This window comes from Bufo gargarizans, chromosome 3 (assembly GCF_014858855.1).
Source record: "Bufo gargarizans isolate SCDJY-AF-19 chromosome 3, ASM1485885v1, whole genome shotgun sequence".
In the NCBI taxonomy this organism is placed as follows: Eukaryota; Metazoa; Chordata; class Amphibia; order Anura; family Bufonidae; genus Bufo; species Bufo gargarizans.
The window spans coordinates 275,466,354-275,481,198 of record NC_058082.1 but is presented as its reverse complement, the minus strand read 5'-3'; the positions used below and the strand labels follow the sequence as shown (position 1 = coordinate 275,481,198).

Below are 14,845 nucleotides of genomic sequence, written 5' to 3'. Positions count from 1 at the left end.
AAAGGTGTATTCCGGTAAAGTAACTTCATTTTTTTAAATCTGCATTAAGGCTGCAAGCTGTGACCCAACCAGAACCTATACATATAACCAGAGCTTCAATTTACCTTGCAATCCATTTGTCTAGCTCCTGTGTGAGCCTGCAACACACTGAGTATCATGGCGCCTGGTCTTCCCTCACAAAACTACAATCCCCACAATCCCTAGCTTTCTTGCTGCTGTTTACCTGATTGGCTGCCTGATGTACAGTCCGGTCACGCCCCCTCTACTCAGTAATCACCAGCACACTAACACGCCCTTTGTTTCACAGGACATAGAAGAGAATTGATAGCAACACACTGAGCATGCTCGACCACACAGAGGCTCAGAACTATAGGTCGATGCCATGGTAATTTATGACAAAACACAGTGGGTAGCAGAGGAAGAAAACTACTTTTATAACTACTGAATGGTGAAATTTATATTATATTAGGTGATTATTGATGATGAATTAGTTTAAAACATAAAAGTTATATTTATGGTTACCGGACACCAGAAAACTGGAGTGAATGCAGATAAATGTGCCAGGCCTCCTGCCCCAACCCCTCGCCTAACACACTCTTTTTCTCTTGAAAAGCGTTGAGAAGGGGGAAAAGTATAACATTTTGCTTCAAATATGGCATGCATCAAAATTTGCTACTTTTTTACCACACAATAGTTGCGTAAATACCATATTAAATGTCTGTGTCTTTAATCACCTACAAAGGCTCGAGGACTGAATAAAATACACAAAACACATTACATTTTATTGATTTCACAATTTATTTTACATTAATAAATCAAGTTCACTGCTTGCTGCAAATCCAATATAAAAAGGAGCCTTCACATGCGTCAGAGTAGCAGAAAATGTCTGTGACTGAAGATGAATTCCATTATCTGAGTGGTACTTGCAGAAATCCATGTGCCCAAAACCCCATTCAGATGAATGGGACTGATTTTCATTTGCAGTAATTTCCTGTAACACAATCTGCTGCGGGTGAAGCCACCCTAAGGCCACCTGCACATGGGAGCGGGATTAGAGACAGCATTTCTGTGTGGATTTCTATGCGTTTCCACTCCAAATCCCATATCTGTTGTGGATTTTGTTGCAGATTTGCCCTGATCTCGTTGCATTGCAAAGGGTGAAATCTGCACAAACAATGGACACGCTGCGGAGTTCAAAGTCTACAAGGCAGGACAAATTCTGCACGGAAAAAGTATGCAAAACTGTACTTTCCTGGAAACTATTATGCTGTGTTTTTTCGCGTTGAAAAACAGCACGTGATCCGCATTGTGTGCAGTTACCATAAGGCTGGGTTCACACGTCCCGGATTAGTTGTGGATTTCGCCGTTTTTCGTGTGGCAAATCTGCAGCGCCTTACAGTGCCACCAAAGTGAATGAGTTCTTAGTAATTCACACATGAAACTGACCTGTGGTGCAGAGTGTCAATTTATACAATGGAATTCACTCTTTCCAATGCTGGAAATCACTGACCGAACACCGACGTGTGAATAAGGCATAAGGGGAAGTAAACATGTCGCACACCTCCAGCATTTTAATAGTAAACCAGAATGAAGACTTGCTCAGCAGTTCTCTGAACTCCCACAAAAGTTAATGGAGAATGCTGGGAGTTGTAGCGCCGGATTATATATTTCACAGGAGAGGAAGGCAAAGGTAAGGCGCTATTTTAGCATGGTTGCCCAAAGAAATTCCTATAGTTTTGGGTGGCGGTAACAAGGAAGATCTGGCCTGAAGTGGTTTGAAGATACCTGGCAGTGGAATATTAGCTGCTGCTTACATTAGTATTAGCACTGCAGACAAAGACTCGTTTCATCTGCTGATGGTCCCAGTACTGTATAGAGCGTTGCTCCCGTATAATATTATGTAATTAATTTATACAATTAATACCCTGTCACAGACAATTCATGATCTTAATGGTCCTTGTGGTTTTTCATCCAGTTTCTGAGCTGTTCTACCTGCGCAACCACACAGCTCTTCGCTGTCCCCCCTGCTGCTGTGTACTGCTCCACGCTGTTAGTGTAGTTCCACAGTTTGGACACATCACTGGCAAAGAGGGGACTGCAAAAAACATAAAGACAGAACATATAACAATGCTATATGGTAATATGAAAGGCAGTAAGCAAAATGCAAAAGAAATACAGTAGATCTTGGAAACATTTAGGTTTGAGTCTTGCCTACTTCTTAACCTCATACAATACGGCTGGGACAAAGGAATAGACTGAAACACTAGCAGAAGGACCCGGCTTTGCATGTGTATATTTAATTTAATGTTTGTGTGTGTCGTTAAAAGATATCGACAGTATCCACTATAATAGTGACATCTACAGCACTCCGCCCCTTTAACAGCGACCTCCACAGCGGCCTGCCCCCTTAATAGTAACATCCACAGCGCCCTCCCCTTTATTAATGACCTCCACAGTACCCAGTCTTGTTAACAGTGATTTCCACAATAACCTGCCCCCTTAACAGTGACCTCTACAGAGCTCTGTTCCCTTACAATGTGACCTCCAAAACACCCTGCCCCCTTAACAGTGACCTCTACAGCACCCCTCCCCTTAACACTGACCTCCATAGTGGACCATCCCCTTAACTATGACCTCCACAGTTCCCTGTCCCCTTAACAGAGACCTCCACAGCGCCCGGCCCTTTAACAGTGACCTCCACCAGAATCCCGTCCCCTTATCAGTGACCTCCACAGCAGTCCACCCCTTTATTAGTGACTTCCACAGTACCCTATCTCCTTAACAGTGATTTCCACAACACCCCGTCCCCTTAACAGTGGCATCTACAGCAATCTGCCCCTTAACACTGACCTCTATAGTGGACCGTCCCCTTAACTGTGATCTCCACAGCAGACTGCCCCTAGGGAGGCCAGAGGTCCAGTTTTAGGGATGTTCTTTGGAACAGCTCACTCTCAGACAGCAGCACTGTGCTGTCTGAGCGTGAGCTGCAGGGAGAAAGTCACCCTCCCTCCCACTCCTGCAGCTGACAAAAGATGATTTTTGCCTTCATTTTTTTAATCCCCGTTGGCTGCGGAGTGGGAGGGGGCGTGGCTTAGTGGGACCTGGGGGCGGGGTATTTTAGTCCGTCTTTTGAGGGTGGCTTGAATGGACGATCAAATACTGATGACCTATCTAGTTTCGGAAAACCCCTTTAGAGAGGATTTTGTCTGCTCTCTTGTTTACCCTCTTACAAAAGCTGTAATTAAATAATAACTCTGGGTTGTTGCAGTCCTCTCTTATTCCTCCTAAATATTTATTAAACATTTGACAACATCATTCCCCTTGTAAGACGGATGTGACCCACCACAGTGTGATCCTTTTAGCTGGGACACACCTGCAACGGGTAACAGCCATTTGCCAATGTGTTCATCGGCATTTCCATGAATAATAACAGAGGATTGTTTACTAGAAAATAATACATGCCCAATCTGAAAGAGAATTTCTATTTTGGATAACCTTTATCATAAATTACACTAGGACACTGATTTGAATAGGGAGAATCAGAGAATCCGTCAACTTTCTACTTGTACGTGCACTACACAATTTTACTTTTTAAGACTCTAATTGAACCTTTCTACTTTTGTCAAGGAAAAAAAAGAAAGAAGAATGGGTCTCTCAGCCTGGAATTCAGCTAATCCGTGTTACTTCTCTTCCTGAAATGACTCAGCAGTGCGCTAGAGAAGAAGCTGGTATGACAGAAAAGCCTGCCCAGTGTAATACATTGTGGATCGTGACAGCCCTGCTGGTTGGAGGACCTTCGATCTCAGATAGGGTCTGACTGGGAAAGCAAAACAGGTAGCCAGAATAAACTTACACCGTTGCCAGTAACCTACCTGATGCTTTTTAAGTCCTCCATTGAGAGTTTGTTGAGAGTGATGCCCTTGCTTTCTGCTAGCTGGACAACTTTTCCAGAGACGCCATGCGCTTGTCTGAACGGCATCTGTAATCAAAGAACATCCATAGAAAATGAAACAATTATAACTTTAAAACCTTAGGCTGGGATAGTACATAATGAGCTTACCCCCTCAGTCGGTCTACTGCCCCCCTAATTCATTGCTGGGGGATTGTATAATGATGAAACACTGCCAGTCCTCATAACTGGGGCATTCTTGGTCTGATATAGACCACATGTGGCCCACAATGCTGATCTGTGCAGCCCCTGACCAGCTGTCAGACATGTCTGTCTGTGTCTTTCCATGTTAGAGAGATGTGTAAGTAATGATGGTGCACTGTCTGGCCCTCTATGGGGTCCCCATATATTGGCGGAATGGGGATCTCCTGACCTCGGTACGGCCCTCAAGAAAGGAGAGAAGTTTTCTGAGAGAAGTGAAGCAGTTTACATAGTCTACAAATAAGATAGCCATGGTCTCTTCCTTTGTGGAGTGCGACCAGGGGAGACAGGGACACCCCATTCTCCTGACAGTTGGGAGATCTTGGACTGGCACCTATGACACATTTAGGCCTTATACTTTTGACATACCATAAATGTCTCAGATGGTCAAGTTTTATTGTGGCCCTTGGCATTGTTTCAGTCTTACAAGGTGTCCTAGGACCAGAAATGGTTGAGCATCCCTGGTCTAAACAAGCATTCAAGAGTCTCAGCAGAACAAATCCTTCTGCTACCCTGATCATGTGCCAGTTGTCAAGTAAAATGTCTCTGCACGGAGTGCGGAATATTGAGGATATAGTATTTTTGGTGTGGGTTCCGTTTTTTATTTTATTTTGCATAGTTGTAGCATTGTATAATACATATTATACACCTTATAATATACAGTCAATAGGTAAATCAGGGATCACTTACCCCTTTCCTGACCAAATAATAAGCAATGTCCGTAGCCAGCATATCTGGACTCAGAGCTTTCTCCATAGCCTCTTTGTTTATCTAGAATACAGAATTCCAAACCACAACTCAATATGTGCCTGTCCAAACAGAATAGGGGAGGATTTATTAGGCCTTCTATGCTACTTTTGAGGCATAAAAAGTAGCAAATTATGACGTATATCATTTTTGTGCCATAATTTGTCACTTTTTTTAAAGTGAAGAGAAATAGGGAGGGGCTTAGCAAGAGGGGGTGAGGCCCCCCCATGGTCTAGCATATTTACTTTAATTTACAGCTGAAATCTACCCAGCTCCCATCTGGCATAGATTTGACTTTCTGGTGCTTGCAGTGTCCAATGTGCCCATTTTATTATAGGGGTTGTTTCATGAAAAATGTTCTACAGTTTTCAAACCAGCACCTGGATCTTAATACTTTTGTAATTATACATAATTAAAAATTAGTACAGCCAGTGAGTTATCCGATAAAATATATCTGCATAGGACCACCTGCTGTTACCTATTTTTGTAAGTTCTCTGTCCACCGCCTAAGATGGACGCACATGCTCAGTTCTATCCTTCAACTGCCACCAGATGCATAAACCCAAAACTAGACTCAGAACAGCATGATTTAAATAAATACAAAAATCTTTTATTGGACATACATTTGTTAAAACATACATATCCATATATATATAAGCAGCACAAAGCCACACAGGATAATCACTACAGGTCTGTTGTAAAATGTAGTAATAAATAATCCCAAGCTGTGCAGAGTATACTCAGTCACAGCCAACAGTCAAAAATGTATAAAGTGCATAGTGCTCAACATAAACAATGACCTAGGGAGAATACATAATACAAGTGAATACAGACCAAGCAGTCCTGGATCCCTACACGTGTTTCGCGTTTGCTTCCTCAGGGGATGATCCCCTGAGGAAGCAAACGCGAAACACGTGTAGGGATCCAGGACTACTCGGTCTGTATTCACTTGTATTATGTATTCTCCCTAGGTCATTGTTTATGTTGAGCACTATGCACTTTATACATTTTTGACTGTTGGCTGTGACTGAGTATACTCTGCACAGCTTGGGATTATTTATTACTACATTTTACAACAGACCTGTAGTGATTATCCTGTGTGGCTTTGTGCTGCATATATATATATATATATATATATATATATATATATATATGGATATGTATGTTTTAACAAATGTATGTCCAATAAAAGATTTTTGTATTTATTTAAATCATGCTGTTCTGAGTCTAGTTTTGGGTTTATACGTTTAGTTGGTCTAGGACAGCAACAATACTGGGCGTTCATTCGCTTTGCGTTTATTTGGGATTGCCACCAGATGCAGCAGAAAGGACATACCCCTAAGAAAACCTACTGAGCTGCCAGCTTACAACAAATCTAGGAGAACAACTGGAGCATGAATGGGAAGATCTCTGGACCCATGGGAGGTTCAGGGCTGGTTCTAGCTTTAATACAAAGAGATCGTCATATACCATTTTTTGCTCATTTTTTTTACATTAATAATGAGATAACCCCTTTCATAAATTAGTCGCATTTCACTCCAGCGCACAGGGGATCAAGACTGGTTTAGAAAATGCCAGGCTTCATCACTCTCCCCCATAGGTTTTCCTGCATGAATCCAATTCTGGTATGTGCTGCGAGTTGTCTGTTGTCACTACTGCACAGGTATCAGCGTAAATCCTATTGACAATGATCCGACTGAAATGTTGTTCCACGGGTGAATTCAAGTTTTTTTTTTTATATTACAGATGAGATGTTCGATCGGTGTACATACTGCTGCTTTCTTATACTCTAATGCAGGGGTGCACAACCTGCGGCCCGGGGGCCACATGCGGCCCTTGATACTATTCTGTGCGGCCCCTGAAACATCTCGTAACAGACATGTATGCCTATGTCTTGTGGCTGCTCACATGTATTTTTCATGTATTTCTCCCATTAGATGGGAGTCCTGGAAGTGTAACTAGACATTAATGGTATATAATGTGTGTTCAATATGCCATAAGTACAATATTTCAGTTGTTAATGCACCTTTAAATTTTAAATTTCGGCCCTCGTCATTGGTTCAGTCTGGCAATGTGGCCCCCAACCAGGAAACGTTGTGCACCCCTGCTCTAATGCAATCAAATTCAGAACACTCAGCTACACAGATTGTAAGTAAAGTGAAAGACAAAACTCGGACTCTACCTGTAATGTGGAGATCACTCCGGATGCCACCTGAAGCACAGCACATATGGTGTCATAAACATCAAACATGGCCTCCTTGTCTTCCTACATACAAAACACATGCGCTTTAATAACCTTTTGCAATATTCTTTAATGTTTACAATCGGAGTGACTTTTTGGCTGACAGAAGAAGAGATTGCTTTAAGGTGTCCAGGCTACAGATATAGATGAACTATCCTTAGAATAGGTCATCAATATCAAATTTGCAGGGGTCCAACTCCTGCCCCCCCCCCCCATATCAGCTGTTTGAAGGGGCCTTAATGCTGATGTGAGTGCTGCGTCCTCTTCAATGGTTACAAGCACGGCGTCTCCTTTGTGGCAGTAGTGCAGTGTAATTACTATTCACTTGAATACTGGAGGATGAGCAGATGTAGCTACACAGCACCATCGCTACCAGAGAGCCAGCATGCAGGTAACCACTGAAGGGGACGCTGCGCTCACACCAGCACCACGGCCCTTCCAACAGCTGATTCATAGGAGTGCTGAAAGTCAGCTGATCTGATATTGATGACCTGTCCTCGGGATAGGTCCTCTATATCTGAAGAATGGACAAACCCTTTAAGACCATTTGTAGTGGTCTATGTATGCATTATCAGAAAACACTATAATATGCATATGTACGGCCACCATAATACTTGTCACATAGCCGGTGACCATTATGGGCAGTGGATATCTAAGCTACATATGGATTCTTTAGAACGTTTTGTAGTTTAAACATAAGCCATGTATTACACACATATGTATATAAATATGGACACAAATGTGTCTACAGTTGTCACAAATGGAAGGATAGCAGATGTAGTAGAAGAACAAGACAACCATAATGCAGATTGTAAGGAGGAAGCAGTGAAGGTGATGGAGGCTAGAACCAGGAAGGAAGGAAGTGAAGAACAGGAGGAAAGATAACGAAGCTTCCTTCTGCTGAAAGCTATGCACATTACAACAACAGTTCTTAAAGATCTACATGAAAAATGTCATACTGCAGCAATAAGTGTACTACATGCCTAAAAGTAAGCGCTCACCCGTCCACAGCAATTATATGTTACAAAACAGTGTGCATGAATTTGGAGTTGTACTCCACTCCATTCTTAAAGGGGAGATCAATGGGGTCCAGGTCATTACTCCTTTAACACCACACACTCCTCAAACCATTAATTGCTTTATTTCTCTTACTTATCTAGCAGCACTGTACAGATATGGTCATTACTCACATCAGTCCCCTATGGGGATAATCTAAATTCCCTACCAGTTTTATCAGTATGTTTACTGGAGTGTCGTAGGAAACCACAGTACCCAACCCAGAGGAAACCCACTACCTCCATCTAGATGTTACCTTCAGTCAGATTCTTACTCAAGACCCCAGTGCTGCACAGAAACCATGCTAACCACTGAGCCCCCCCTGCTGCCTCATTTGATGGGTAATAAGACTAGGTATCGCTGAGTGGGCACCAGCCCATACTCACCTGTAGGTCCTTGTTGTATGTGCTTGGAAGGCCTTTTAGGGTCATCAGAAAACCAGAGCACTTTAAAAGAAATACATGTACAACATGTTTGGAATATTTAACTACAGCAGTTTTATGACTATACAATTAAAAGGTAATCCATTCTACCTAAATGTGCAAATAAACCTACTGCAACACTGATAGGTGAGAACCGCAAATTCTGATATAGAATGCAAATACCCTAATACCGTACATAGTAACTGTATGGAGGTGGGAAAACAAGGGCTAAATCTATATATATGTTCTCTTTTTGTATATCTGGTTAGTCTCCAAGATGCACCTGAAGCCCCGTCAAAGAGGTTTTCCCACAATACAATCCATAGGATAGGGGGAAAGTATATAATTAGTAATTGCGGTAGGGGCAACGTTGGGAACCCCAATGATCACTAGAACGGGGAATCTATGCCCCTGCATAAATGGAGCAAGCGCACTCCGTTCACTCTATGGGACTACTAGAGATAGGTGATCACTGCACTCGGCTATCTCCGGGACACGGGATCCCTGGGGTTCACAATCAGATTTTTATCCCCTATCCTGTGGACCACCATTTTATCCAAACCAGACTTCATGTGACAGATTTTCTGTTCCACCATATACTATGCATACTGCCTAGGTCTTTGAGAAGACCATCTGCCCAGAAGACTAATTGAATGCAATTTAAGATGTCAAAGTGCTTACCATGTACAGGCAAAATGCATAACCCCAATGCAAATACTGTTCTGTGGGATATTAAATCATGGACAAAAGCGGGCAAGGAGTGGTTTAGAGCAGGGCTGGCCAACCTGTGGCTCTCCAGCTGTTGTAAAACTACAACTCCCATCATGCTTTGCTGTAGGCTGATACCTGTAGGCAGTCTGGGCATGCTGGGAGTTGTAGTTTTGCAACAGCTGGAGAGCCTCAGGTTGGCCATCCCTGGTTTAGAGACACAACTGTTCCCAGAAACCCATGTAAAGGGGTTGTCTGACATTGAATGAAATTTACAGGCAACTGGACAGTGTTTAAAAGCACAAAAAAGAAGGAACTCATGTTTTCAGTGTCCCAGTACCATGTCTCCTGTCCCTACCAGACCGGAAGTGGTGACATGCCATTCATGCATACGTCACCACTGAGGCCAATGATTGGTTGACAGTGGTCATGTGTGTGTCTGTGGCATGTCATCGCTTCTGGTCCAACGGGAACTGGAAGTGGCAGGAAAGTTCAGCACTGTAACCAGGACATTTAAAGGGTGTTTTTTTTTACATTTTAACCACTTCAGCCCCGCTAGCTAAAACCCCCTTCATGACCAGGCCACTTTTTACACTTCTGCACTACACTACTTTCACCGTTTATCGCTCGGTCATGCAACTTACCACCCAAATGAATTTTACCTCCTTTTCTTCTCACTAATAGAGCTTTCATTTGGTGGTATTTCATTGCTGCTGACATTTTTACTTTTTTTGTTATTAATCGAAATTTAACAATTTTTTTGCAAAAAAATAACATTTTTCACTTTCAGCTGTAAAATTTTGCAAAAAAAAACGACATCCATATATAAATTTTTCGCTAAATTTATTGTTCTACATGTCTTTGATAAAAAAAAAATGTTTGGGCAAAAAAAAAAAATGGTTTGGGTAAAAGTTATAGCGTTTACAAACTATGGTACAAAAATGTGAATTTCCGCTTTTTGAAGCAGCTCTGACTTTCTGAGCACCTGTCATGATTCCTGAGGTTCTACAATGCCCAGACAGTAGAAAAACCCCACAAATGACCCCATTTCGGAAAGTAGACACCCTAAGGTATTCGCTGATGGGGATAGTGAGTTCATAGAACTTTTTATTTTTTGTCACAAGTTAGTGGAATATGAGACTTTGTAAGGAAAAAAGAAAAATCAACATTTTCCGCTAACTTGTGACAAAAAATAAAAAATTCTAGGAACTCGCCGTGCCCCTCACGGAATACCTTGGGGTGTCTTCTTTCCAAAATGGGGTCACTTGTGGCGTAGTTATACTGCCCTGGCAATTTAGGGGCCCAAATGTGTGAGAAGTACCTTGCAATCAAAATGTGTAAAAAATGGCCTGCGAAATCCGAAAGGTGCACTTTGGAATGTGTGCCCCTTTGCCCACCTTGGCTGCAAAAAAGTGTGACACATCTGGTATCGCCGTACTCAGGAGAAGTTGGGGAATGTGTTTTGGGGTGTCATTTTACATATACCCATGCTGGGTGAGAGAAATATCTTGGCAAAAGACAACTTTTCCCATTTTTTTTATACAAAGTTGGCATTTGACCAAGATATTTTTCTCACCCAGCATGGGTATATGTAAAATGACACCCCAAAACACATTCCCCAGCTACTCCTGAGTACGGCGATACCAGATGTGTCACACTTTTTTGCAGCCTAGATGCGCAAAGGTGCCCAAATTCCTTTTAGGAGGGCATTTTTAGACATTTGGATCCCAGACTTCTTCTCACACTTTCGGGGCCCTAAAAAGCCAGGGCAGTATAAATACCCCACATGTGACCCCACTTTGGAAAGAAGACACCCCAAGGTATTCAATGAGGGGCCTGGCGAGTTCATAGAATTTTTTTTTTTTGCATAAGTTAGCGGAAATTGATTTTTTTTTTTGTTTTTTTCTCACAAAGTCTCACTTTCCGCTAACTTAGGACAAAAATTTCAATCTTTCATGGACTCAATATGCCCCTCACGGAATACCTTGGGGTGTCTTCTTTCCGAAATGGGGTCACATGTGGGGTATTTATACTGCCCTGGCTTTTTAGGGGCCCTAAAGCGTGAGAAGAAGTCTGGAATATAAATGTCTACGCATTTGGATTCCGTGAGGGGTACGGTGAGTTCATGTGAGATTTTATTTTTTGACACAAGTTAGTGGAATATGAGACTTAGTAAGAAAAAACAAAGAAAAAAAATATATATATTTCCGCTAACTTGGGCCAAAAAAATGTCTGAATGGAGCCTTACAGGGGGTGATCAATGACAGGGGGGTGATCACCCATATACACTCCCTGATCACCCCCCTGTCATTGATCACCCCCCTGGTAAGGCTCCATTCAGACGTCCGTATGATTTTTACGGATCCATGGATACATGGATCGGATCCGCAAAACACATGCAGACGTCTGAATGGAGCCTTACAGGGGGGTGATCAATGACAGTGGGGTGATCAATGACAGGGGGTGATCAGGGAGTGTATATGGGTGATCACCCGCCTGTCAGGCTCCATTCAGACGTCCGCATGTGTTTTGCGGATCCGATCCATGTATCCATGTATCCGTAAAAATCATACGGACGTCTGAATGGAGCCTTACCAGGGGGGTGATCAATGACAGGGGGGTGATCAGGGAGTGTATATGGGTGATCACCCCCCTGTCATTGATCACCCCCTGTAAGGCTCCATTCAGACATTTTTTTGGCCCAAGTTAGCGGAAATATATATATTTTTTTTCTTTGTTTTTTCTTACTAAGTCTCATATTCCACTAACTTGTGTCAAAAAATAAAATCTCACATGCACTCGCCATACCCCTCACGGAATCCAAATGCGTAAACATTTTTAGACATTTATATTCCAGACTTCTTCTCACGCTTTAGGGCCCCTAAAAAGCCAGGGCAGTATAAATACCCCACATGTGACCCCATTTCGGAAAGAAGACACCCCAAGGTATTCCATGAGGGGCATATTGAGTCCATGAAAGATTGAAATTTTTGTCCTAAGTTAGCGGAAAGTGAGACTTTGTGAGAAAAAAAACAAAAAAAAATCACCTTCCGTTCCTGTGAGCGCGCGCGCCTGCGTTCACAGGAAATCTCGGGTATCGCGAGATGATGCGCCGATGCGTCCAGGAGGAGTAAATCAACCACCTCCCGGACGCATCGGTGCGTTAGGCGGTCGGGAGGTGGTTAAACACTGTCCAGCGACCTTGTAAATTGTATTCCATGTCGGACCACCCTTTAAGCCCAATCATGGCGATTGAGCCACAGTTCCGGTCAGCTTTTGCTATACTTTCACATGCATTTTCTTTTTATTAATTAAAGGGAAATTGTTACCAGTTTTTGCTGCACCAACGAACAGCTGGAGCTGTTCAATACACAGCGCATGAACTGCGAGTCCTGATATTTGTGAGCACTCTGTTCTCCCTGCTCCACTGCGCATTTACAGATTTATTCCTACGGTGATCAGCAGCGGGTGGCAGGGACAGTCCTAATGAATATTAGGGCTTTTCGCTTGCGCACAGTGCATGGCGCGGGAGCTGTTCAATACATGATTTTAGCAATATGACTGGGTCATTTTGGAAAGGGGATTTGTCACTGGTTTGGTGCCTGGTGATTGCTTTCTTTACATGTCATGTACCTGGAGTGGCCAATACTTCCCTACTATACTGAAGCTAGGATTATGATGCAGTTTTGTATTTAAAAAAATAAAGTGTATCTGTAATATTTACATGGCAAATACTGTATGTGTCACAGCAAAAATATGTAAAGGCTTTACAAAAACATTGCATTATAATTCTGTTGCCCATACTCGTCCAAAGACACGCCCGGCTTTGCTGCGGATTAGCTCCAGACTGTCAGGGTTCTTCTTCTGAGGCATTAAACTACTCCCAGTACTGAGGAGAAATGAGATGAAGAGGTCATTGTTTTTTTTTCTAAAACGACATACATTTTGCAGCATGTATAAGGGGTTATATACTTGGTGTTTGGAGATTAGCACTTGCACATTTATTTGACTTTGTCGGGCCTGATTTACACAATTATTGGTCAGATGGGCAATTATAGATGCAGATCTTATGTTATACACACCAACTATTGGTCTGATTGGACAGATATTGGTCAGATAATCTGTTGGTGTAATACAGGCCTAAAAGAGTGCTGCACATGTGGGGTGGTGACTGCCTCCATCTTGGTAGTGCGCTCCTCCGACCTGACCAAAGCTGTTCACAATTTGATCAAAATGTGCACTAAGAACCTGACATTTATAAATGTAGTAGTCGTGCAATTTAAATAAGAAAAATATTATGTTTCCATTTATTCTAATGCTGCTTCCGTACGCTCGCTTGCTCCGGCAGCATGGGAGAGGATGTCGTTGTGCACATCCACGAGACTGAATGTATCTGATGGCAGAACTTTAACCATGCCTTTTTGTTGTCTCTAGTAGGAGAAGCATAATGCCTCATGCTAATGACCGTGTTTTGTGGAGCGCAAGCTGTGGATCCACAAATCGTGATACCAGCCGTGTGCATTCTATAGAAATATCCTATACTTGTCTGCAAAACAGACAAGTATAGGACATCCTCTTTTTGTGGGACAGAGGCACAGACATGCATTATTGCAGCCCCACTAAAATAAACGGGTCCCCATCCGAACGCAAAAAATGCAGATCCGATGCAGAACAAAAATACAGTCGTGTGCATAAGGCCTAAGAAGTGAGAGTCAATGTAATTTTCTCAAAATGTCTGAGAAGCTACTTCCAGATCCTGCTAATGTTCCAGCCAAATCTCAGACTATAAAGCATGTCTAGTCTGGAACTACGGAGGCAATACATCACTGTGCTCTGGTCTAGATTTCAGCACATTTTTGTGACTTTTCCCACTTTGCTGCCACTTTTGCAAAAATAGTATTATTAATAAGTGCAGGGGAAAACTTGTGCACATTACACAGGAATTCTACACCAGCTCCTTGCTGGTATTAAAAACTTCTGTGTTCTTAGAATTGATGCCACCAGCCAGTCAGGGGATCATGGCAGGTCCAGCCTATCTAACTGCTCTGTGACCAGATACACAAGGCTGCTCAATTCCCTGAAACAAATGTAGCACTACATAGCACTTATTCAAATGAATGGGTGACCATATAATTTATGATCATGCTGTGTCCACATTAGCAGACCTGAGCAGAGTGATGGTCCTCTACTGTGTCCATATGCCATATCTTGCCCCAATAGGAGATATACACATATCTTGCCCCAATAGGAGATATACACATATCTTGCCCCAATAGGAGATATACACATATCTTGCCCCAATAGGAGATATACACATATCTTGCCCCAATAGGAGATATACACATATCTTGCCCCAATAGGAGATATACACATATCTTGCCCCAATAGGAGATATACACATATCTTGCCCCAATAGGAGATATACACATATCTTGCCCCAATAGGAGATATACACATATCTTGCCCCAATAGGAGATATACACATATCTTGCCCCAATAGGAGATATACACATATCTTGC

General features: G+C 42.5%; 1 protein-coding gene across 1 annotated transcript in view; it reads right to left on the bottom strand.

Annotated features, from left to right (window-relative positions):
- Positions 1–779: 779 nt before the first annotated feature.
- Positions 780–14,845, bottom strand: part of ASL (argininosuccinate lyase) — a 50,821-nt gene continuing 36,755 nt past the window's right edge. The window contains exons 12-17 of the mRNA XM_044285721.1: positions 13,130–13,214; positions 8,582–8,641; positions 7,080–7,163; positions 4,841–4,921; positions 3,873–3,979; positions 780–2,095 (exon numbers count right to left, since the gene is read on the bottom strand). Coding sequence (XP_044141656.1) covers positions 1,948–2,095; positions 3,873–3,979; positions 4,841–4,921; positions 7,080–7,163; positions 8,582–8,641; positions 13,130–13,214 — 565 coding nt within the window. The 3' untranslated portion in view covers positions 780–1,947. The remainder of the gene's footprint in view (positions 2,096–3,872; positions 3,980–4,840; positions 4,922–7,079; positions 7,164–8,581; positions 8,642–13,129; positions 13,215–14,845) is intronic.